Source organism: Cuculus canorus, chromosome 3 (assembly GCF_017976375.1).
Source record: "Cuculus canorus isolate bCucCan1 chromosome 3, bCucCan1.pri, whole genome shotgun sequence".
NCBI classification, from domain to species: domain Eukaryota; kingdom Metazoa; phylum Chordata; class Aves; order Cuculiformes; family Cuculidae; genus Cuculus; species Cuculus canorus.
Window position 1 is genome coordinate 75660456 of NC_071403.1, and position 24482 is coordinate 75684937.

Sequence of the window (24482 nt, forward strand, 5' to 3'; positions counted from 1 at the left end):
CAGCAGTAATGGCCCAATGTTGTGAAGAGCAGCTTTGTACAAGGCCTGACTCACAGATCTGGTTATTATTGTGGCACATTTACATTTTGAAAAACAAAAAAATTAAAAAAAAAAAAAATCCACATTTTTATGGTGAATGAGGTCTCCAAGCCCTCCAGCAGTGACCTCTGACCTCCCCAGGTGTCCCCAACCCAAGGTCACCCTGATCAACTTCCCCTGGATGGGAGAACGAGCCCACACCCCAGAGAGAAAGCGTCCTTCCCGTCCAAGAACTCATGGATTAGAAAGCTTAAGCTTAATGGTTTTTCCCTATGAAATACAATATTGAGAAGCCTACTTACACTGCTTCTACTTCACTTCCCAGGAGAATGTTTACTACTAAATACACAGCCCAGACATTCAAATATTAAAATACAGACTGTGTGGTACTCATTTCTACAACTTTGTCTTTTGGGGGCTGGTTTCAGAATACATAAATTCTATTATAGTGCCTCATCAAGAGTGTTCCATGATCAAAGCTTACTTGGATAGGAAGTTTAACAGGTTGTAGTCAACAGGGTTTATTGCTTTCAGCAATCCTGATGATCAATAAATGTTTTATTGATGTTTCCAGAATTACTGGAAAAATCAATTAGCAATGGCTAGAGAGATCCCTCTTGTTAAGGGAAGCAGATCTGCTGTCTTGGCATGTTAGTATCCTGAAAAACTATTGGGATAGTTTGTAAGACCCTTAGAACAGCAGGTCTTGTGCTAAAAACAAAGCTGTCACACAGTTCTTAGGTCACTGGTAATAGCTGCAGACTCCCACATTTGCCCCACGACTCTCCCTTTTATTTGTTAGAAATCAACAATTAAAGGGAATCAACTCCAACATGGCACTTTTGTCCCAAACAAAAAATGTCTCCAGTCAATAACAGTAAAACTCCTCAAATACATTTATTTGTCACCAATGAAAATACTGTACAATACTCAAGAAAAGGGGTGGGGAAAGGCAATGTGTTAAGACTGGCTTTCATCAATGTCTTTGTCTGGATCCACCTCTGCAGCTTCATTCTCCTGTTGCTGTTTCTTCCAGAGTTTAGCCATGGCAAGCAGTTTGAGATTAGGCTGATTGGCAGTATCTTCTGGGAAAATATAATCATAGTATTCCTCCCAGCCAGCATCAGACTAGGGAAAAAAAAAAACCCACCAAAAAGCAAGTTTAATTTGCATGTTAATGTTAGCTGTTAGAAGGTGCTTCTAATAACGGTGAGATAAAGTTAAAAACCAATGTTTGTTAGACGACCCATAGCAGATGAAACCCACGAGGTGAAAGGGTGTAAGACTGCTAGTGCTGTGCATAATGACCAGGTAGATTTGATGAACACCCTGGCTATGGTTTCCCAAAGTTAAGAAACACTCTCTGCATAATACTACCAAAAGCTGTTTCGATGTGTGTTTACTTTTGAGTTTAAAGTAATGGTAGCTTGACAATTTGGTATGAGTACTTCATAGAATTATTCACAGAATTATAAAATGGTTTGGGTTGGAAGGGACCTTAAAGACTGGATGGAACTGGATGTTCCAACCCCCCTGCCACAGGCAGGGACACCTTCCACTGCATCATGTTGCTCAAAGTCTCAGCCAGCCTGGCCTTGAACACCTCCAGGGATGGGGCAGCCATGACTTCTCTGGGCAACCTGTGCCACTGCCTCACCACCCTCACAGGAAAACATTTCTTCCTAAGATCTCATCTCAATCTCCCCTCTTTCAGCTTGAAATGCCCCCTCCCATCCCATTCCTGAAGTCCCTGATAACGAGCCCCTCTCCAGCTTTGCTGCAGGAGTATTTCTCATAATCTGACTCAGGTGCTCCCCTAGGCTGCTGAAGAGCCATATTTCGGGCCAATGATTTTACTCAATTACTGCTATAAAACTGATGTGCAGTTAAGGCATCCATAATAGCTGACTTTATACTGGGGTCTGGTACACAAAGCAAAGCCACCAAGGTTTCACAGTGACTACTTGCACCATTTTTCCTCTTACCCCATCTTCGGCCTGTAGTTTCCTCCTTTTCTTTATTTTTTCAGGCATGAGTTTAACTATCCTCTCTTTAGTGGTGTCTGTTCCAAACTCCTCTTCAAAGTTTCTCCAGGATTCCAGAAGCATGACTCTCTCCTCTTTCTCCTCACAATTGCGCATTGCCTTATTAGCCTCTTCATAAATCTGCCGGCATCTTAACAAACTTTCCTCCCTTCCTGCAGACAGCTCAAACTGTGCAAAGCTGATCCATACCTGAGGTGAAGACAAATCAAAACCAAGGTGAGTCCTCCATTCTGACAGCTAAGTGATAGTTTAAAAAAAAAACAAAGCAGTCAAAAAAGCGAATGTCAATGCAAGTCTAAACTTTTTCACAAACAGATACGAAAAAAATTCAATGTTCTCATGTGTGAGATTTGCCTTATTTTAGCAAAACAGAGTATTTGTGTAACCCATATTGACAAATTCCTTGTGGTTGTTTCGGATCAAATCATAAATCTGTCTGAATTTAGTTAAAATGACAGCACCAAAATTACATTGGAAAAATCACAACTATTTCTTCCTTGTAATGTTTTCGCAACTAGAATTCCAAAGCCACTCAGCAGGAAGAAGGCTGCTTGCAAGCGTTCCGCAAAGTCTTCTTTTTTCTAAGATATGCCTGTTGTTATATGTAATTCAGAAACTTCTTCCCTCTTTCCATGGCATAGACATGGTACTGTAGTTAGGTTCACTGTTGATTTGAAAAAGCCACACAATCAAAGCAGTCAGGTGTCTCCATCCACCCTGGACTGGATTCAAGACCAGTTCCATGTCTGGGTACTTGAACATACCTTAACATGCTGTGTCCGCTGAAGTAGTCTGCGGTAAAGGTTTCTTGTTTTCTCATACTCTTCTTGCTCAATTTCAAAGTCAATGTAGGACTTCCAAAGGACCTACAAAAGAGAAGTGTCTCCTTATGCTCATGGCCCACAGAGATAATAAAAAGAACAACTCACAAAAAAAGATGAACATGGATAAAAGTAAAATTTCTCTAAAAAAACTTTTGAGATCCAAGTACTGATTGACTGCTTAAGCTAGGATTACAACTAAGCAATATCAAATCTTGAGCACATAATCCATTTAGGTCACTCCCATAAGCATGTTTCTCCCTTTGTGTTTTATCATGGTTTTTATAGTCCTGCTAAGAAACAGATGCTAAATTAACTAGACACAGGCTAAGCCACTACCTTAAGCAGTTCTGTTCAAGCTGGTAGATTATTTACATTTTAATTAGCCAGGCTGTGTAATAAATACCTTAAAATTGTGCCAAGTGTTCATCAACCTCCTTACCTCTGGCATGTCTAACCGGGGTTGGCTGATAGCCAACTCATATATTGCACGGGCTCTATCAATATCACCAAGAATGGTCTCCAGCTCAGCAAATTTAATCCATGATGTGCAGTTTTCCGGTGCGAACTCTAGGAATTTTTCATACAGCTTTCGGCAACGATCAAATTCTCTCAGTTGCAATTCCAATTCAATATAACCTTTAAACAGTTTGTTTTTTGGACATTTACCTATGGATGTGCCCTGTTAAGCAAAAAAAAAAAACCAAAACAAAACTAAAACCACTTGAAGACCTTGCAAGGAAAAAAGTCCACTCTATTTTCTAAACAACCATTTACTCTCTAATATTTGAACTAAAATTTATTTTTGAGCAGAGCTTGTGTTTTCAGACTCCTCTGGGCCAGCATGAAATCCAACCAATGTTTGCAAAATGAGTACGCACCTATAAACACCAACAAAAACTCCGGAAGTAGAAAGCCTTCACTTCTTACACTTCCACATATCATGGATTCTCCATGAAGTATTAGTTAAAACTCACCCCAGATCATTAAATGAATACTTTTTCTTGCGTCAAAAGCTGAAGAAAGCACAGTACCATCCTGTACTGGTTTTCTGGGTAAGCAGTTTCCAAGTATCTCAGAAAACAGATTATAGCAAGCGAAAGTGTCTCCTGGACCACCACTGCTATTCATCATTGCAGAGAGAATTGTCCACTTCAGGCTTCCTGCCTCCTGACTTCCAATAATGGACAGATGGAGAATAATGTTTTAAAATATACTTTCTCTTTGATATGCTTCAGCACGTGAAGAAAACTGCTGATCATAAGCCACAGTGCCAAGCTGTGAGAAAGCAGTTAATTATTCTAATTTGGGAATCTTTTAAAGCAAGAGTTAAGAATGGGCATATCTGAGACAGGCATATAGTGAGCTTCACTCTTTGAGTTGCTTCTGGAGACAACTATTATTTATTAAGCCACTGAGCCTCTGTTCCTTCAAGCTACTCTGAATTAACTAAGTTGAGATCAAACTCCCTCACTACAACTCTCCGGCACAACTTGCCCACACATTGATTATCTCAGTACATATTAAAAATGGAAGAAGCCACCACTTGGGGACATCAATTTGGTCACTGTTATGACCCTCCAGTTCTACAAATGCTTTTGTTGTTTAAAAATATGCTCAGTTCTTCCCCACACAACCCTCGTTATTTTCTTAAGCAGCACAGGCTCCAGCTGATCTCCTGTCTCCAAGTCCCAGCACCTCTCAGACTTAGGGAAAACAAAGAAACCGTGTACCACCTGCACCCAGTGAAAATAAGGCAGAGCAAGGTGCTGTCTGTATGCTGACAAGAGCTTCAGCACTGGGAGCCGGACCTTCTCTTCCACATGTTGATAGCATGAGGCCCTCACCCCAGGACAGGAGCAAGGCTTCTGGCCAAAGAGGTGGTTCAAAATCAACTCATTGTAAAAGAAAGAAAGAAACTGCTTGCCAAACCTAGGGCCAGTCCAAAAAAGTGTAACGGCCACAGAAGCAAAATCTGGTTCCCAAAATATGAAAAAGGGAACTACAAAATAATAAAAGGTTGTCAAAGAAGTTAAACCAACAGGGAAAAAGACCAACAAAAGAGAAGCCTAAATGAAACTGAGGATACTTCTTTCCAGACAGGGCAAAGCAGCCTTTCCAGAATCTCTTACAATACTGATCCCCATAAAAAGGCCAGAAGCAAGGTGCTGACTGGTGACTACGCTAACGTTGAGTGATGGTATCTTAAGCCAAGGTAGAAGAGCAGCTTCACGACAGACAGTTGTCCTCTTCTGCAGGGAGACAATAATAATAATCTCCATTCTTTTTTTCTGGTCATGGGCAAGAGTCCAGCTCAAGAGACAAAGCTTTACTAGCACGTTGAGGGTAGATTTGGTCCAGTGTCAGCTACAGGGGGCCATTCACATTCATGCTCTTATCACTGCTTGCCATGGGTTTGGCGGAAATCCCAATAGTTTCTTTCTTAAAGTCAAACGACCTCGACTATCACCAACATTAACTTTCTCTCAACATTCCTAATGCTATCACAGAGTTTATTCATAAAACATGAATTGAAAGGAAAGGAAGTTTTTAATTTCAGAAGGTTTTGCTGCCAAAATGCACATCGTTCTCTGACATGCTGACATCCACATACTGAACTCCACACAGAAGCTCCTAAGCCTGCCCAAAGTCCCCATGACTACTTCTATCAGCAACCTTATTGCTGGGACTCAAACACTCTATTCAGCAAGTCTTAATTTCTGAGAGTGAAAAACATCTATTTATTTAAAATGCTTTTAAAAAAAACCCTACTGTTAGTACAAGTATCATTTAAACAAATCGGCAGCAGTTAAAGATTTCCAAGTGCACTAAGCTGATTTGGGTACTCTTGTATTCAGATGTGTTCCGTCAGCTGAAACCAGAAAGCCAGTACATCCATTTCTGCCTGTGGCCGATTCATCACATCAACCTACGTTTCTTTTAAATCATACATGACAGTAAATACTGGCCCCTGAAGGCTTGTCGCATGCTTTATTTAAGTGGATTAAACCAGCAATTTATAAAGACAATTTAAGATCTTTTAATGCCATTCCCTTGCTACGATTAATTAGTAAAGTCAATTACGGAATTAACAAAAGCTTACCAAAGCTCTTCTGGCAAGTGGAAGATTTTTCTGGCGTATTTCAAATTGTGCATACAGCAGCCATATTTTGGCAAATGTGAACTAGAAAGAAAGAGAACAATGTAATGGCTGGGTTGGAAGCTTAGTAAATAATACATTTTTTAAAAAAAGAACCACACTGTCTATACAAGAAGTTACCGGTACTGCAGTAAATTGCATTTGACCTCAGTGTTTTCCTGCTGAAAAGTTGGAAGTTCATACCCTGAAACAACCCTCTAGAACAATACAATATATTCCACCACAGATGAAAGAAAGCAAAAGGGCCAGAAGAGCAGTCTTTTCAAACAAAGAGAGTACCAATCGATTAGTCAATGAACCAAAGTATCAGTTACTACTGAATCAGTTGATGGCTAATCAACTCCTAATAATTACAGCTTAATCCTAATCTACACAGCTGATACACAGATGACACAATTAATAACAAACGAGAAAAGGAAGTATATGAACTAAGATTTCTTGATATTCCAAGGCAATATTTATGTGTTTAAGAGATTGTCCACATGGATATTTTGGTTAAAACTCACTTGATAAAAAAACCACAAACCCAAAACATCAGTCTTGAAGACCAGCTGTAATGGGGAATAGAAAGCTGAAAGATGGTTTATCAAATGCACCTCCCCTCAGCTGGGATCATGCAGACAATTAGAAACAGTTGGTATAAAAGGCAGTGACGTCACATAAACACAACACCAAGTCTTCTGTGGAGACTACAAGTAATGAAGCTGAGGGCAGTTATAAAAGGACCAACCCGAGGTAGGGGGGAAAAGCCCCAAGTAAAAAACAGGAAAGGGTTCTTTCTTGTTACTTAATAGTACTGGGCTATCCTCTGACTATGTGTTATCTCAGCTTCTTGTACTTAATCATTTAAAAGTAAGTGGGGAAACCCTCACATTGTGTCATGAGGAAATCTGACATCAGTGTGTGGCCTGTTACTTCCCATTGATGATGCAAATTACAGTCATCCAGCACTTTAGCTTGTAAAAACCATTCCATTTTGGAAAATGAACATCATAACAGACTAGACGGAATATTTCAAGCACTGAGCAGACTATTCATGAACATGCTAGAAGCCATTTGGAGCTGCTTACACACCCAAATCTTGAGGGGGAAAGAAAATTAAAGAATCTTATATTGAGGATTTTAATCCAAGACTGAGTGCAGAAACCATACCTTTTTGTGGGGAATGAGCTCGATACATGCCTGGTACACTTGTCTGGTTCGCTCTGCATCCTGTAAGAACAGTCAAAACTAAACACTTTGTTCACTACTGAGATTCCACTACATTTTGAATCATGCTATGATTCCAAAACTGCAGACCAGTATTTAAATTGCTTAGAATCATGTATACTTAAGATATAAACATATTTATCTACTTAGCATGCGCAATTCCAACATGATAGCTTTCAAGAATCGGTAGGAGTCATCTTTCTAAAACAAGATTCAACACTAAGAAGTAGACAACAGAACAACTTGGGGGAAATAAAAAAAAACTTTTTGACATTAAACAGACACCAATAAGCTATAGTGCACTGTAACTTTATGAAATAAAGAGCAGCTATAATGTTACATGACTGATAACAGAAGAAATACTTAGCCTCAAATGGCCACTGTAGCAAGAATTTCATGGCTTCACAGAACAACTTCACAAATAGTTTTGTTAAATATAAAAAAATTTAACATGTCCAGATACCAGCCTGGAACAGGCAACTCAGATAGGGCTAGAAAGACCAACTTCTGCTTTTATTATCGGCGTGTTTCTGGATTAATTGGAGTGAAACCAAAATTTCCCTATGCACAGAAGTCAAAAATGAAGGGAAAACAAACCTATACTTAAGTAGCAAATCCTGTAGCTTGTCACACAAAACAAGTAAGACATGCTATTTTTAGTTCTCAATTTTTTTAATAAAATATCCGTAGCTATCAAACATAAGGAAAAGTCAGGAAAGAGAAAGAAACTTCACTACTTCCCTTTGCCTCCAGCTCTTCATATAAAGCATAGTTAATCCACAGATAGATGTATCTTTTCCAGTGTCTTTTCTCTTGAATTGGAGGAACATTGGCAATGGCTCTTTCATAGACTTCTCGGACAGTCTCAGCATCTGCGTCACTTTCAACTAACCTCAGGTAGTCAAACCATGCATCGTAGTTGTGTGGATTTGCCTTCCCAAAAGATGGGAGCAGGGAAGAGAGAAAGTTACTTCAGTAACTACAAATAACAGATGCTGTTCCTTTGCTTACATTTTTTTGTTCAGAATTTCTCCTTTAAAATAGATCACTGGACTATTAACGAAAATTTTCAGCCCTCAGGTACACTTGAGCAAGAGCTTTTTGTTTAAAGTGCATTTATTTCTTTACCTACAAATATTCCCTAAGTGCAAGCAAGCTGAACTGTGAGAAGAGGAAATAATGAAATATGCAGTATTCTCCAATTCAGTGAATAGTAGACAGGTGTGGCACACCTGCTTTCTCACAAAATGGCATTTACACACAGGTGAGGTGTCCTGTAACAGTTACTGCGTAACAGACACGAAGAAGTAAGTTACAAGCTGAACTCCATTATCACTTAAGATGACTGTGAAGGGTACCAAGCTCTGAGTTCAGTCTAAAGCTCTGGCTCCATGATCTACGTTACAATGCATAAACAAAAATGCAGTGAATGCGAGCACCATTCTCTCCCCCATGGACACAATCCCACCTCCAAGAACAACAGCGTTCTCTTGGCATTTTTGTGGACTGAGAATCAAGGGTAATGTAAAACGCAGCCTTCATATCGTAAGACACTCATGTATCTTAAACAGCAGCTGGATTTACAGCGAGTACAGAGTATATTTGTGAGACCTACCTTCACTTCCTCTTCATATTGGAATCTCCTCTTACTGACAATGATGTCTTCAATTCCTCTTCTGTCTCCAAACTTCTTCTCAAAGATGGTATAATTCTTGAAGAGATTTTGGGCGTCCTGTTTTGGAATTCTGTCCAAGGCGTACTTGTAGATCACCCTTACTCTTTCGAACTGAAAATATTAAATATCACTTCAAGTAACGTTTACAAAGCAGCTTTTGCCTTCCCCCACAATTTCTGTGAGCTTTTGGCAATATTCAACAGAATACAGAATGACAGAGGATCTCAACGTAAATGACTGCTTTAGGACAGGGATAAAACAGCTCCCTGAAGAGTAAACCTTGAAAAAATCCAAATAATTCTGTAAATATCAAAACTCACCATCTAATTACGTTACAGGTTTGGAATATTAAAAGTATTTTTACGAGGCTGTGGGTTTGGGTTCATGGAATGTTTTCAATTCTTTAATGATCTAGGCACTTTAAAGAGACTGGGTAAAACATGGTTAATTCAGTTTTTTATCAGTCAGGCCTCCAACCTCCCAAACTTTTAATTCTGTGAATATGTATTTGATCTTATGACAGTATTATCAGGCTTAGCAGATTTGGTGCCCACCTTTCTCAGAAAATACTTCCTTGATGTCATCAAAAGTCAAACAGAAGCTAAGCAATTAACTCAGATACAATTACAATTGCCTCATACGCAGCCGAAAAACAAATATTACAGTGCATGTTAGGTGGCCTTGAGTTTGATAGTCGAGAAGAAATCTTGTGGGGGTGGTTGCTATTAGTCTGATGCAAAATCAAGAAGGTCTTACTTCTTTCTGGTTCTCCTCAAATTTTGCAAAAGCCACATACAAATGCTCATCCATATGTTCTTCTCCAAAGAACTCCACTGCCCTCTCATATACTTTCCTGGCGTGAGCAAAATAACTGTGCTTCTCTTCAAACCGAGCATACTTGATCCAGTTCTTAACATCAGGATGAACAATAACAAGTAGAAGTATGTTAAAGAAACAGCTGTGATTGAATTGCACATTTCAAACTGCATTCATCTCAGTGCCTATAGGGTCATGGACCATATGAAATAACTCCCAAGGATGGCATATGCAAAAAAAAACAACTGTGGAGACAAAACAGCTCTATACACAAAAAGGCTTTCTGCCTTACTGAGAAGGTAAAGAAAATTCAAAAAGGGGATAAAAAAGAAGCAGGCACAGGGGTCAGGGAGGAGATTAAGGAGGAAAAATCTGATGAGTGCTGTTAAATATACATTGTTGTGGCAGGACGTACGTGCACTTAACTGAATGCTGCGGCATATACTAAATATGCTTCTAACACATACTGCTGGCTCTCAGCATGGTGGCTTACTCCCAGCATACCACAGAAAAAAGGAGGACAGGGGCATAGCTGGAGACAGATGGATAAGAAAGAAATGAAGAAAGCAGGCCTAAACTTGGCCAGACGTTGCAATGCACTAAAAAGGATATATCTCTCGTAAATGCTACGTGCCCTGTCCACCTCCTTGTATCTCAGCTCAAAGTTAATGTAGGAATGCCAAGCTTGCTCCTCTGGTTGCCACTCCATCCAGCGTTCAAACACCTGCCGTGATCCAGCAACATTCCCCAACATCTCTTCCATGTAGGTATATTTATACCTTAGAAAACAAGACCAAGTTTTTTTACAATACTGTAGCAAATACATACATTACAAGGATTTTTAGAGTGCTTACTAAGAGCATTACTGAGGTTTCTTCACCTATTCCCCACCTGCACCCCAGAAATGCCTACAGATACTGCTGCGATTGGCAGTGTGCAGGCACACAAACGTCCTTCTCTCCCAAATATTCTTTCCACTTGAGAAGTACAAAACTTAAGCCTTCCTCAAAGAAACAGGAAAATGAGGCAATTTTAAATAATGCCAAAATAGAAAAAGAATCTGTAGTCTTTGGGGGTAGAAGCAATGCTCCATTCTCTGCAAACGTACCAGAACTGGTTCACCCTGGGGAGGGTGGTAATGGCTCGATCCCAGATGTTTCGGGCATGATTAACCTGGCGGTTCTTCATTTCCATTTCTGCATATTTCAGCCAGAGTGTGACATTTCTGTAGTCTACATCTAAAGCACGCTCGTAGATGGAACGGGCTCTGGAAAGCAAAGAGAAGTTGCACATGTAAAATGCCTTCATGACTTTGATGGCGTTTGTCAACATGTGGCTTAAACGGTTTATAAGAGATATCTGCAGCTGCATCATAATTACCTGTGTATTTCTTTTAGGCTTTCCTCCCATTGTGCGTACTTTATCCAGTTACTGATAACAGTCCTGTTTTTCCTTATGTTATCTTCAAAAGTCTGAGGAGAAAATTACTTCTGTAAGTAAGAAATCTCTCTGTGCAGACCTATGTTGTTGTAAATGGCTTATAGATTTGAAATTTATTGCAATAATAATAATGTCTTACAGCCATGCTGATGTAGTAACCAATCATACTCGATACAACACTTCCTAAAAACTGCATAACAGAGAAGCCAGTAGTATAGATCATCACACAAAAAAAGGACTAAACTCAAGTTCCTGTAACCTGAAATACTGATGGAATAATAACTCGCAGTGCTAAAATCTTACTTTTTTTTTTTAATCTCCTGCTTAATGTTTCAGTAGCAATGTTATCTGGATAGATGAAACCCAGTTATTGCAGACAACTCGGAACATACATGGATGCACCAGAACAAGTTTATTCATTTTGACCTGTATGTGTCTCTAACTTTTTCAGTAAATTAAGGTGCCTTGTTCTTATTCTCTGGATTTAAAATGCTGGAATCAAATGCGCTAGACAAATTTCACTACTCGCTGCAATGCTGAAGGCATCCTCAGTCTTTTGGTTTGCTCTCATTAGGATCAGTTCTATTGGCACTTAATATGCGGTTAAACATGGTTTAACAGATAGAAGGCAGGAAAAAGCAGAACGAAATTGTAGATAAGTTTGCACAAGAAAAGCAATTCCTCCAAACAAAGAAGAAAAAATTAAATCTGAAGTGTCACACGTAAAATGGTCAAGTTTCAAGACAAACATCAAACATGACCATGATTAGTGTAAAAAGTAATGTGCTAAAGAGTGTCAAGTAACATCTCAATTGCACAAAACAGAAATACAACTTGCAAACACACACTCTGTTTTTAAACAGCTGATGTGGAAAAATACCAGTATTACTGTAAAACTTGCTAACATTCCGTCATGCTGATTGGCCAGGAATTAGTAGTGATGAAGAAACTGCTTGAAAACCGTGCATGTAATTATCTTTGCAATGTTCTCAATATATTGAACAAAGTCAAAAGTAATACACTGTGTATCACCAAATCCTGTGTTAAACAACATATATTTAACTTACAATTTTTGCATGAAAGTGTTTCTATGGTAACATTAGAGTTTTTTATGAATTGCAAAATTCACAAGTAATATAGACTATATTTTTTTTAAGTTTTTAAGAACACTAACATTTCAGTGCTTTATATAAGCATCCTGATTACATTTTTTTCCCTTTACCTTCCTTTTCCGGAGTTTATAGTCATTTAGCTCTTCAACATCTGTGATCTTCTGTTGCGGTGGTGGTGGTAGAAGTTCAAGTTCTCTCTCTTTTGCTTCTCTCAAAAGCTGTTCTGCTGTGATCTGAACTTCTGCAGGTGCTTTATTTTTCACCTATAAAATAAGAAGGCTTGAGCCACGTTTTCCCTGTCCAATACGTAAATGAACACACACACACATCCACTGATAAATCATAGAGTGGTTCAGGTTGGAAGGGACCTTAAAGATCATACAGTTTCAACCATCCTGCCATGGGCAGGGACACCTCCCACTGGATCATTTTGCTCAAAGCGTTATCTAACCTGGCCCCGAACACCTCCAGGGATGGGGCAGCCATGACTTCTCTGGGCAACCTGTATCAGTGCCTCACCACCCTCGCAGGAAAATACTTCTTCCCAAGATCTCATCTAAATCTTACCTCTTTCAGTTTAAAACTGCTCCTCCTCAATCCCTGATCAGGAGTCCCCTCTCCTACCCCCCCAGCCTTCCAGCAGCCCCCTTCAGCACTGGAAGGCTGCTCTAAGGTCACTCCAGAGCCTTCTCTTCTCCAGGCTGAACAACGCGAACTCTCTTGGTCTGTACTCCCACGGGAAGTGCTCCACACCCTGGATTATCTTCGCGGCCTTCTCTGGGCTCTCTTCAACAGCTCCCTGTCCTTCCTGCGCTGAGGACTCCAGGGCTGCACGCAGGGCTCCGGGGGAGGTCTCGGGAGCTAACCTAAATCTCCTCTCGTTCACCTTAAAACCGTTCCCTCCACCCGAGCCCCCTCTCCCCGCCCCACCTTGGCCACTTTGGGGATGCGCTGCTTCCCCGCCGCCGTAGACGCCATCTTGCCGCCGCCGCCACCAGGCCCCGCCCCGCTCACCTCTCACCCCGCGCAGCACCGCCTCCGCCGTTGCCGGGGAAACGGCAGCGCGTCCCGACGCCGAGGCGGGGTGGCCGGTCCGTCCGTCCGTCTCTGCCTCTGGCAGCGCCGGGGAAAAGACCTTCTCCCTCGCAGCCCGCCGCAGAGGGAAGCAGGTGAGTGCCCGGAGCGCCCGCGGCCCCGCACCGCCACCCGCGGCGCGCAGACGGCGCCACCTCGCGGCAGGGAGGACCTGGCGGGGGGTGCCGGGGAGGGAGGGATGGAAGGAGAGAGGGAGAAGAGGAAGGAAGGAAGGACAAAAAGTGGGAGAGAGAAATGGAAAGAAGGAAGGAGAGAGGGATAGAAGGAGAGAGGGTGGAAAGGAGGACGGAGGGAGGGATGGAAGGAGAGCAGGAGGCATGGAGGGAGGAAGGGAGGGAAGGAATGGGGGTAGAAGGAAGAAGGGAGGGGTGGAAGGAGGGAGCTATAGAAAGACTGAAGGAGGGAGAGATGAAAAGGAAGGAGGGTGGGATGGAATGAATGAGAGGGGTGGAGGAAGGAGGGCGGGGGAGTAGAAGGAAGAAGGGAGAGTGGGAGGAGAGCGGGAGGGATGGAGGGAAGGAAGGAAGAAGAGATGACAAGGAAGGAGGAAGTAATGGAAGGAAGGAGGGGTGGATGCAAGGAGGGAGGGAGGAATGGAAGGAAGAAAGGATGGAAGGAAGCATGGAAAAAGGGATGGAAAGAAGGAAGGAGGGAGGAATGGAAGGAAGAAAGGATGGAAGGAAGCATGGAAAAAGAGGGATGGAAAGAAGGAAGGAGGGAGGAATGGAAGGAAGAAGGGATGGAAGGAAGGATGGAAAAAGAGGGATGGAAAGGAGGAAGGAGGAAGGATGGAAGGAGGGATCTATGGAAAGAAGGAAGGAGGGACAAAAAGATGGAGGGAGTGATGGAAGAGGGAAATGATGGAAAGAAGGAAGGAGGGAGGGATGAAAAGAAGGAGGAAGGGATAGAAGGAGGAAGGGAGGGATGGAGGGAGGGAAGGAGGGAGGAAGGGATGCAGTGAGGGAGGGGAGGAGGGAAGGATGGAAGGAGGGAGGGAAAGCGAGAAGGAAGGATGGAAAGAGGGAGGGATAGAGGGAAGGGCTAGTTGGATGGATGGGACAGAGGGAGGGAGAGAATAAGGAATGGAGGGATGGAAGAAAGAAGAGATGGAAGAAGGGAAGGAAGGAGGGAAGAAGGGAGGGATAAATGGAGGGAAGAATGGAAGACTGGAGGGGGGAATGAATGGATGGGTGAAACGGATGGACAGTTGAGATGGATGGGTGGGATGGAGGGATGGATAGATGCAGAGCCATCAGAGTAATTAGTGCATCCATCACAGCATAGCAGGGACCATGCTGCCCATGTGTGGTCCCGGAGGCATTACCAATATGGGTGTTAAGCTCCTGTCCCACCCTAACTGCCTGTGCTGCTCTCGCCCCTGTCAGGTGACAGAGCTTATCCTGGCTCTTGGACCACTAGATCCCTTCCTTCGTGTCACTTGAGCTTTAGAATTTGGGTCTGGCCTCATTCCCTATGCCTTTTGAGGGTTGGAATGGTTCATGTGCTTCATTCCTGTCCTAAGGGTTGAACCCTTGACTGGGTTCAGCGAGGGGTGCGTGGTGACACCTTCCATCTCTCTGAGCCATCAAGTATCCATCAGAAGGCTCCTGAGGTGTATGCCTATGGTATGTACAAGTTTGGTGGGTTGTGAGTTAGAAACAAGACAAACATCCCACATGGCAATCACATTTGTGCTTTAAAAGAGCATTTGTTGAAGAAGGCAGAGAGGAAATCACTCTAAGGAATGGTTCTTTATCTACTGGTTTGGCCAAGCCTCAGGTCTATGGTGCGTTATTCTCACAGTAGAAATACAGGAGTTGCTGTAGGAACAGTTTGTTTCCTTATGAAAATGGTACATTTTTATTGTGTTTAAATGCTGCTCTCTGTCAGTTGTGGTTGCAGGTGCATTCAGGGCCTTTGCGGGGAGCTCGTGGAGAAGGGGGGACATAATTTCAATATGTTAAGTTAAACAATTGGATATGGAAATGTGGCAAACTGTTTTCAGGTGAAGTAATCTTAGTTCTAGGCTTAAGTTCATTAACAACATTTTCAAATTCCTGTTTAATACATGAAGTTGGCATTAATTAAAAATAACCCACTGCTTTAGTAGCCTCATAGTTTGCCGTTACTTAATGAAGTGTAGAAGTGAATTATGTGGCATTTTCCTTGCTCGTTTTAAGACCCACCTGTTACTGGGCCCTGGGTACAGCTGACTTCCATCCCACTAGGAAAAACATAGCTGCCTTACAACCTGAGAAGCTGCTTACACAAGCTAGTATATCTTTTTCCCCTGTAGATGTTATTGTTATACTCAGTAGTAAGTACTATCCAGCCTAGCTGGTTCTTCTACATACAGAGGATGTTTTGCCTTAGGTTGGATCTGAGACCTCTTTGCAAATGTGTGTTTCCACGGCTGAGACCTGTGCTGTCACCTATAACTGGTGACATAATAATGGTGATAATAATATCTTGACTGGGCGTGAAAGATGCACACATGACTTCCTCTGCATTTGAAAGGTATAAAATTCATGGGTTTCTTTGTTAATCCCATTTTTAGTTGGGATCTGTGGGGACTAATTGGGCAGGTGGTGTCACACATTGTTTTTGGATCCAATGTTAGAGATGGCTATTGTGTTTGGTAGATTGGTAAAAGTGTTCTGCTAGTCCACATCTCTTAGTTATTTAGACTTTTTTTTCAAGTTAGTAATGCTATATTTCGCACAAGTGTATTTAAGAAATTGCAAAAGGTTGTTGTGTTTGGCCAGTTTGTCTTACATGCCTAATCCTTGATTATATCTCAACAGGCTGCAGTTTTGAAACTCTGTATATTCTGAAACTGATTGGCATGTCAATAAATCACTTTGGCCTGGCAGATTCTACAGATGTGGAAGTACAAAAATGATTTTCTTCTGAGCAGGGAAACCAACTATGTTGAACAATGGATTGCAGCAGGGTCTGCCAGAACAGTGATGTTTTCTTTCTTTCTTGTTGCAGTCTGTAAGATGACTACAATAACTTCTTTGAGAGGAGATACAGAAGTGGTCAGTGCCAGAAGAACAGAATCACGCGATGTTTCAGATATTGTTGGCCTTTTCAGCTATTTTGCGGAAGTAATTTTTGGAAGGATTGATGTCACGTACCTTTTGTAAGTAACTGTCTTTTAGGGACGTTATAATACCTTTCTTTCAGAAAACTTAAAGAAATTAGGTTACATTTAAAATGGCAGAAAACGTGAACCTTTATTTGGTGTGACTTCACAAAAAGGATAGAAAAATCTGCTTCAATCTCTTTGCTGTGTCTCACACAACGTGTTTTTTTGCAGACTTGAATTCCTACTGCCAGAATGGTGGACAAGATTTGACTCTATACTAGCTTCCTTTTTATAAAAGTTCAGAAGAAATACGTTTGGATAATACCAGTGTCTGCTGTCAGCTCCATCTAACACAATCCTTTTGCCTGATGGAGAGTGGTAGAAGTAGAGGGGCAACGATTAGGGTTTTTAATGACTGTGTGGCCATGACCATTCTGTTTTATTTTCCTATGTGTATCTAAATCTTTTCTTTCTTCTCCAGTTTCTCCTTAATGAAAGGAATTGGTTATTTTTTGTCTCTCTTTATTCTACCTTGAAAGGCAGTCTCTCTGTGCCACAAAATACATTTCAATGTGCATCTTCATTTCATGCCCCCATGATACCTGATACCCTCCATGGTTTGACGTCTGTATCATAGGTGCTTGTGTGGCAGTATCCTTAACGGAAATGGGTGGCTGTAGAAGTCTTCTCTTACCCTACCTTCATCACCAGAGATACTGATGATCCTTAAGCGCTTCATCTTTCTGTGCAGTGATGAGCAGCAGAGATAGACGGTGTGAAATGCTGACAGGCCACTTAGGTTTTTTGCAAATGTCTCAGATGACAGCTGTTTGAGGAAAAAATAGATGTATGACAAAACATACAAAGAAGAGGGAATTCTCTCATATCAAATTCATAGTAACTGAGGATTTGAAAAATTATGTGAATTGTCATAATGTCAGAATACAGAAATAAATATTTGGAATTGAAGCAATAATGTCATGTGTCATGGTGTAGCCCCACATGTGATTAGGCTAAATCTCAGCAGCTGAGCTCCCTAAATCCCTTCCCCTTTCCCCCCTGCAGGGAAAGAGGAGAGGGAAATGAGAGGAAAAAGACTTGTAGGTTGGAAACTATAATTTTAATGAAATTATAATAATAACAATGAAAATAATTTAAATGTAATAAAATATATACAAATATGAGATCGCACCCCCACCCCTCAATGACCATATGTAATCACAAATGCTGCCGAGCAGACATGAGGGAATGAGTCCATGGCTAGGAGTGAGTTGGACTCAGGAACTGGATTCAGGAACACACAGATCTGGGATCAGGAGCAACCAGACATACGAGGTCATCACTGGACATCGTCCATCACAGCAGAGAGAGACTCTCATGATCCCTCAGTTTTACACCAAGTATCACCTATATGGGATGGAATACTCTGGTCAGTTTAGGGTTACCTGGCCTGTTTTCCTCTCCTTGCAGGTGTGGTCCCTTTTCCGCCTGCCTGAGGATAGCCTTGGTTAAGTATAAGGACTGGCCTTTTTGAATACCAATGCCCTGTGTTATCACTTTTAGAGAACATTCTCTCAAAAACATGCAGTTAGTTTTCAGAAAATTGAATTTACTTTAAGTAACTGAGTTAGTCACAAAACTGACTCTAATTTAGCTCAAACCACACACAACATGAGTTTAGGTTGTGGCAGTGATGTTTTATTGAGGCCCAGTCCTGGGAGCACTTTCAAACATGGTTAGTTTTGCTATTCTAATAGGCTGAATTAACAGTCACTTTTCTTTGTGTAGTTTCTTCAACTTCTGCAAAATTTAACTTTTTCACAGAGAAAAATCAAATCTTGCTTTGACACTCTGCAATGAGAAGAATGAGGCTGTAGCCCATGCTGTCTTTCTGGACTATCCAAATTGGAATGTCACTGATCAGTCTGATTGGGAATCATTCTTACATGAAAACTACATTAACAATAAATGCACAGTAAGTAAATTGTGTGATTTTAGTTCAGTTTTCATTTCAGGCTTAGGTATGAAAACTATGCATATGCATATATCTATTTTAGGTAGATCTGAGGCATTCGGGCTGACAAAGGTGATCATTAGATTCCTTACTAAACCCTCAGATGCTCACAAGTTCACGCGTGCCTCTGCTTTTGCCACTACAGTAACTGTAAGATGGTAGTTAAGGCCTTAAGTCCTTTCTTTGCCAGGCATGTGCAGAACACGTCTGATGCACTGTGCTGGCACTGAGAGCAGTGTTACTCATGGCTGTCACCAATATTTGTCATTCAAAAACCCGTCCAGCTCTGGTTTTATCATTTACCTGGGAAGTGGAGTCCTTGCTCCGAGTTCTCTCTCACTGCAAGGGAACTGGAATCCTGATTTCTCACCTTTTGGAATAAAGTTTTGTTATTTTACAGAATTGAATGTAAATTTAATGGCTTCAGAGAAAGAATGGGGGACAGGGTGTGCACCTCTGCTTGCAGGATGGTGACTTGCACTAAGTTGAGGACCATGCTGACATTAGCATCTTGGTTCTGGAGTGCTTGTTTGATGCTGGTGTGGAGATGGCTGCACTCTGTTCTGTGTGGTGACAGTTTTCATACAGACTTCTTGGTCAGGTTTATGAATTAGGATTAGGAATTACAGACTAGAAATAAGCAATTAGAAATTCAGAGTTCAAATGCTGCCAGTCATTCAGTCCAGCTAAGAATTAGATCCTGTGATTGTTGAGAAAAGATGGAATATGTTAACCACAAACACTCAAAAGCTAGGCAGCGCGTACCAGAATAAGGTATTGGCAGTACTGAAATTATCTTTAGACAGTTTGTTCATCCCTTTTCCAATGTTGTTCTGGGAGACGTTAAGCAATGGCTTGCAGAAAAACTGACAAATACAGCAATTGTATTTGAAAATGCCGTGTGCTGTTAAACAAAATTATTACAGCCAAAGGGAGTATAGGAAAAAAACATGTAATTTCTTTGTAATCTATTTTCTTTGTCACTTGAACAGCACTTTGTGTACAGGCGTATTGCAGGCACAACCACTTCATTCAGTGTGCAGCTGCAGCTGCTCCTGTTGGGTTACGCTGTGCTGTCAGTTCTGCGAGCTCTTCCTTCGGCAGCCTGCTTAACAATATCTCTTGTGGCAAAGCTGCAGCTGAATTCACAGTGGAGGAGCACACAAAAAGAAAAGACAAAAAAAGAAAGCGCTTGAGCATGTTAGGCATTACTGCTCCTAAAGAGGAACGAAAGGTACTTTGGAACATTGACAAGGAGCAGAACAACTCTTTCTAGAATGGAGATTTTTTTCTTAAATGTGTACAGAGGATTCAGTCAGAAGGTTCAGTACGTATTTTATGCCTCCACACTGACAAAAAACCCTGAACCCAATCTGAAATATAACTGGATGAGATATCATTGGTTAACTGCAGGCTAAATCGATGCAGACGTGCTTTATGAAACTGAGATCTTCTGAAAATAATAATTTCTTAAAAGACTAGTTGGCAAATCTTTTTTCCTAGAACACAGAAATTATAAGATAGCTCAAATTAGGAACTGACTTGTGCAGAATTTAATTAGTGAAGATGCTTTACAGGATTGCCTGGTTAGCATCAGTATTCAGAAACAGTTACAGGCCAAATCTTTCCTCCTGGGCCTCCTCTTGGACTTTGAGGACAAAATATTATTTTTTTACTACTTCTTCCTTTTTATTGTACATTTAAAAACCAAACAAACAGAAGAGCAATGTCTAATTTTTTTTAAATGGCTTTTGATGTATATTCATTAATTTAGCACCCTGTCTTTGTGCTCGTCCATACACTGCAACCTCTATTAAAGTTATTCTTGTTCTAAAGTTGCTGAAATTTATTGGTGACCCTAGCCATGACATTTTAGTTGAATATTATACTATTCAGAAGACCTCAAGTTTTCCCACTTGAAGTATTTTTTTTTTGTGGAATTATTTCATCTACAGGTAGATCATCACTGATTCTGAACTTGAAATTAATATGCAAGAGCAAAGAGCTGAATTAATAGCATTTTGAATTCCAGCACAAGAGTTTTCCTTTGTTTTTGCTTTCCCTTAGCTGGAGGCAGAGAGGATAAAGATGTCTTTTAGTCTGCTCTGTTTCTGCTTGGATGTTTAAACGTGTCTAATGGTGCAATTTTAGGACTTCATATTTTCCTTACTTCTTTTAAAGAAAAATCATTTTAGGAGTGTGAGAAGTATGTGAATTTTTTGGGTTTTATTTAAACTTAGAAAGAATGTCTTTATCAGCCAAATGTTAAATTAATGTTATTAAGAGTTAGGTCTTAATTACTGTGGTTAAATTAAAATGTTGTTAGTCTGGAATTAATGCTGTTAAATATGAAGAATTGTGTATGCATATTGTAGTCAAACAATACTAAGCTTGAATGTACATCAAAACTATTACAGAAAACATTACAGAAACAAATCATGACAAAAAAGTCCTTTAATCACATAACTTTATCCACATGTGCTTTGAAGTTACATATATATGTGAAGCTACTAATTCTGAGTGCAGATCATATATATATTGGAAATAAATGTGCATATTAATACTTGAGTTGACTTAATAAGTATTAGTGGCATGGTGTTCGGATTTTCATTCCTTGTTTTGTAGCCTTTGAACACATTGTTCATGCATCTTTTTGTGGCAAAAGAAGAATATGCAGGTGGATGTTGCCAAGAAATTGTTAGGTGAGTTTGTATGTAGTTTTCTGTTGTGAAGCATGTGCACTCTCCTGCCATCATTTGGAGAGGCTATGGAATTTAAAAATGCCTTAAGGTGATCACTGGATCAGAATTAATCTCTCTAAACAGTCTCGGAAGGTAACAAAGCATAACCTTGTATTGATCGAATGTGCACCGTTGGCTTTGAAACTGAACTGTTAATAGTTTTTTCTCTTCTTCCTAAATTCCCTCTTGTAAAAATCAAAGCGCATGACTGAGCAAGAAGCTTAAAAAGCTGTCGATGTTTCTGGAATATGCTTCTTCCTGAGTAATCTATTGATAGTTTGTTAGTACAGATTATATGGCAAGGCTGCGAACTATAACTTACAGACAGCACAATCTATTACTGTGTTAGCTCAGTACTCAAGTACAACCATTACTCAGGTTATTTGGTACAGCTCAGAATCTACTTACATAAGCAGAGTGAATTGCATTTGGTGCTGTGGCAGTTGAATGTAATTTACAGTTACTTTGTCATGTCAAGCCAGCTTATCCAGATGCCAGGTCAGAGATCTGCCAGCAGAGATCTGGCATCTTTAATTTGTTCTCCACTGGGAAACTGATATAAAAAGGAGGATGTTTGAAATCTAAGGATTAGGAAATTAAAAGAGGAATAAGGTTGGAAAATTCCAGTAAAAAAATGTCCAGATTAATTCGATATGATTTTATTTGTCACAAATAAAATGTTTTAATTTTTGAGCCATGTGGACTCATGAAGGATGATTAGAGACACTGGAGAAAAAAATTGTACATATTAAAAGACAAGCTGCTGTATTTGATTGGGTATAATGATGAAAGACTGAATACAGTCATGTTATTTGTCCAGGAAGGCTTTTATCACAGTTCCAGAACTGCAGTTTATACTTCTCTTCATACCAGCTGATGAGAATTTAGGTAAGAATTCAGTACTATTCTATTCTTAAAATAATGAGAACAATCTCAAATCTCATTATTGTTACTTCGCATTGTGTTAGTGGGCTTTTTTATGCCTTTCTTATTATTATTTTTTTAATATTGGGTGCAGCTATAATTTTCTACACTTGCAGAAAACACAATCTTAAAGTATCCTCTAATGGACATACCATGTAAAAGAGGTTTACGTGGTTATGTGTTTACTCCAGAGGTCCATTCAGCAGTCTCTCCATTTCTTGCAGTCTTTAAATTTGCCCCAAACAGATATAATTTCACACAGGAGTTAAGGTCTCAAAAATAATTTCCTATGATTTTTTTGAAGATTTCTGGCTGAATAGTGTCAAGAAATTGAAATCAGCACTTGTACTTTGACAGACAGTGACTAATGGGCCACTTGGCAGGTGAATATATATTCACAAGCACATGCATACACACGTTCATACAGTCAGCCAGGCGTTGTGCCCATACATCAGAACCAGCCATATCGGGTACTTGCTCTTATTTAGCCAAGGAAGTACAAGATGGGGAGAGAACACTTTGGCAAAAGTCAGAAGAGGTGTTGGAGACATGGAGGGAAATGAGGATTACTTTTTTTGAAGCAGAGGTACAAATATCTTAATCAGAGAACAGCATCTGACTTGGAATTTTAGTCCTGAACTCAGACGAATAAACCACACATCTACTTAATGACTGAGTTGTGGTTGGAGCTTTTCTTGAAGTGAACTGGAACTTTTCCTGATATGCCAATTTCTGGATATCTTAGTTCCAAGTTATGCTAAAAAAACTCCATAGTGATGTGTCAGCTACAGAACAGAGGCTTTTGTCAAACCTACTCTAGCAACAAATGTCAGCTTCCCTTCAGCAAAGTCCTGACAAAGTGATTCTCCAGGAGCATATAGTACTGGTTATAAGACCAGCATTTCTATTTTCCATCCTACCACTTTCTGATGGCTTTAAAGCTTATTCAGGTTTGACGTGCTGGATTAATTAATAAATTGGATACATCACTGGATTCATTAATAAATAAAATAATAAATTAATCCAGTGACAATTCTTTCACACATTTATACTACTGTCATCTCAGCTTCATTGCTCAACTTAAAAGACTTGGGACACTATGCCAGCTATGGTTTTAAGTTCAAAACCCCCTTTTTCCGCAAAGAGCTTTGCTGATAATTTAAAAGTTTATACGATGAAGCTTCTCTGTTCCTCCTAACATACTTTTCTCATTCACAGAGCCAGACATGGGAAATGTCTTTGAAAAGATGACGTCTGCTCCAGGTTCAGTAGTGGATGCAAACTTTACTTTGCTTGTGTGCCACAGACATCGCTATCACCCACAACTGTATATTCGCAAAGCAAGGTAATGCAGTTTCTCCCTAATACTTCTATAAGCAAAACTGTGTAGGTTAATTTGAAGAATTTTCTTTTTTCATTTACAGCATCAGTATCTTAGTTAAATTGCTATGATTTTCCTTGATAACCTAATTAAGTAGTTCTATGATTATGCTTCTTTTATTCTACTTCATCACAAAATCAATTGCATTTTTTGTAAAACGAGGTCACTATGTAGAAAGAATATGGTTTTTGTCAGGAATGTTTATTTTGTCAATCTGCTGGCTTAATTGCATTGCTGAGTATTTTAATGAGTATATGTAGTTTCTGGGTCTCTTGGAGAATATTCCAGCTTATTTTTAATTTTCTCTTGTTATGTCACGTTCTGATCAGTTGAGCAAAAGCTAAATGGGAAGGCCTGTTATCTAAAAGAATTATATAAGAGCAGAGAATCCCTAGTTCCACTAGTCCTTCAGACGTGAAGAGTAATCATCTGTTGTCTTTTCTACACCCTCATTGTGTTTCCACGGAGCAGGCTGCCTCAGTGTTGCTCAGAGAGCTTAAGAAAATAAGGGGGTAACCCTTTTCCATCATTGTGTCATCTGTTTCAGTGGATGCAGTTGGGAGCAAAGACTTTACGATATGCTCAGACAATGTGCCTTTAATAAAGCCTTGCTCATATTTGGGATCCAAGTCATAAATGGCCTCAAGTTGCACCAAGGGAGGTTTAGACTGAATTTTAGGAAAAATTTCTTTACTGCAAGAGTGGTGAAACACTGGCACAGGCTGCCTAGCGAAGTGGTGGACTCTCCTTCAATGGAGGTATTCAACGAATCATGTAGCTGTGGACTTCAGGACATGGTTTAGTAGGCATGTTTATGTTGTGTTGATGGTGATGATCTTAGAGGTCTTTTCAACCTTAATGATTCAATGATTCTATAATGCCATTTAAAAAATTAGACTCTGAATTATTTTTTTCTTTC

The 24482-nt window shown here is 40.2% G+C and overlaps 2 protein-coding genes across 3 annotated transcripts in view; one reads left to right on the forward strand and one right to left on the reverse strand.

Annotated features, from left to right (window-relative positions):
* Nucleotides 1–911: 911 nt before the first annotated feature.
* Nucleotides 912–13388, reverse strand: CRNKL1 (crooked neck pre-mRNA splicing factor 1). The gene is made up of 14 exons (XM_054062496.1): nt 13248–13388; nt 12428–12580; nt 11146–11237; nt 10874–11032; nt 10378–10544; nt 9706–9884; nt 8890–9060; nt 8015–8207; nt 7218–7276; nt 6009–6089; nt 3348–3587; nt 2849–2950; nt 2025–2273; nt 912–1167 (listed from the first exon to the last, which is right to left on the reverse strand). Exons 1-14 carry the CDS (start codon nt 13293–13295, stop codon nt 1000–1002), a joined length of 2061 nt encoding a protein of 686 aa, XP_053918471.1. The 5' UTR covers nt 13296–13388; the 3' UTR covers nt 912–999.
* Nucleotides 13389–16381: 2993 nt separating this feature from the next.
* The window catches only part of CFAP61 (cilia and flagella associated protein 61), a 115833-nt gene continuing 107732 nt past the window's right edge, over nt 16382–24482 (forward strand). For both annotated transcript variants that reach the window (XM_054062493.1, XM_054062495.1), the window contains exons 1-5: nt 16382–16557; nt 18328–18478; nt 21143–21219; nt 22079–22146; nt 23401–23527. In XM_054062493.1, the coding sequence (XP_053918468.1) occupies nt 16382–16557; nt 18328–18478; nt 21143–21219; nt 22079–22146; nt 23401–23527 (599 nt within the window). The remainder of the gene's footprint in view (nt 16558–18327; nt 18479–21142; nt 21220–22078; nt 22147–23400; nt 23528–24482) is intronic.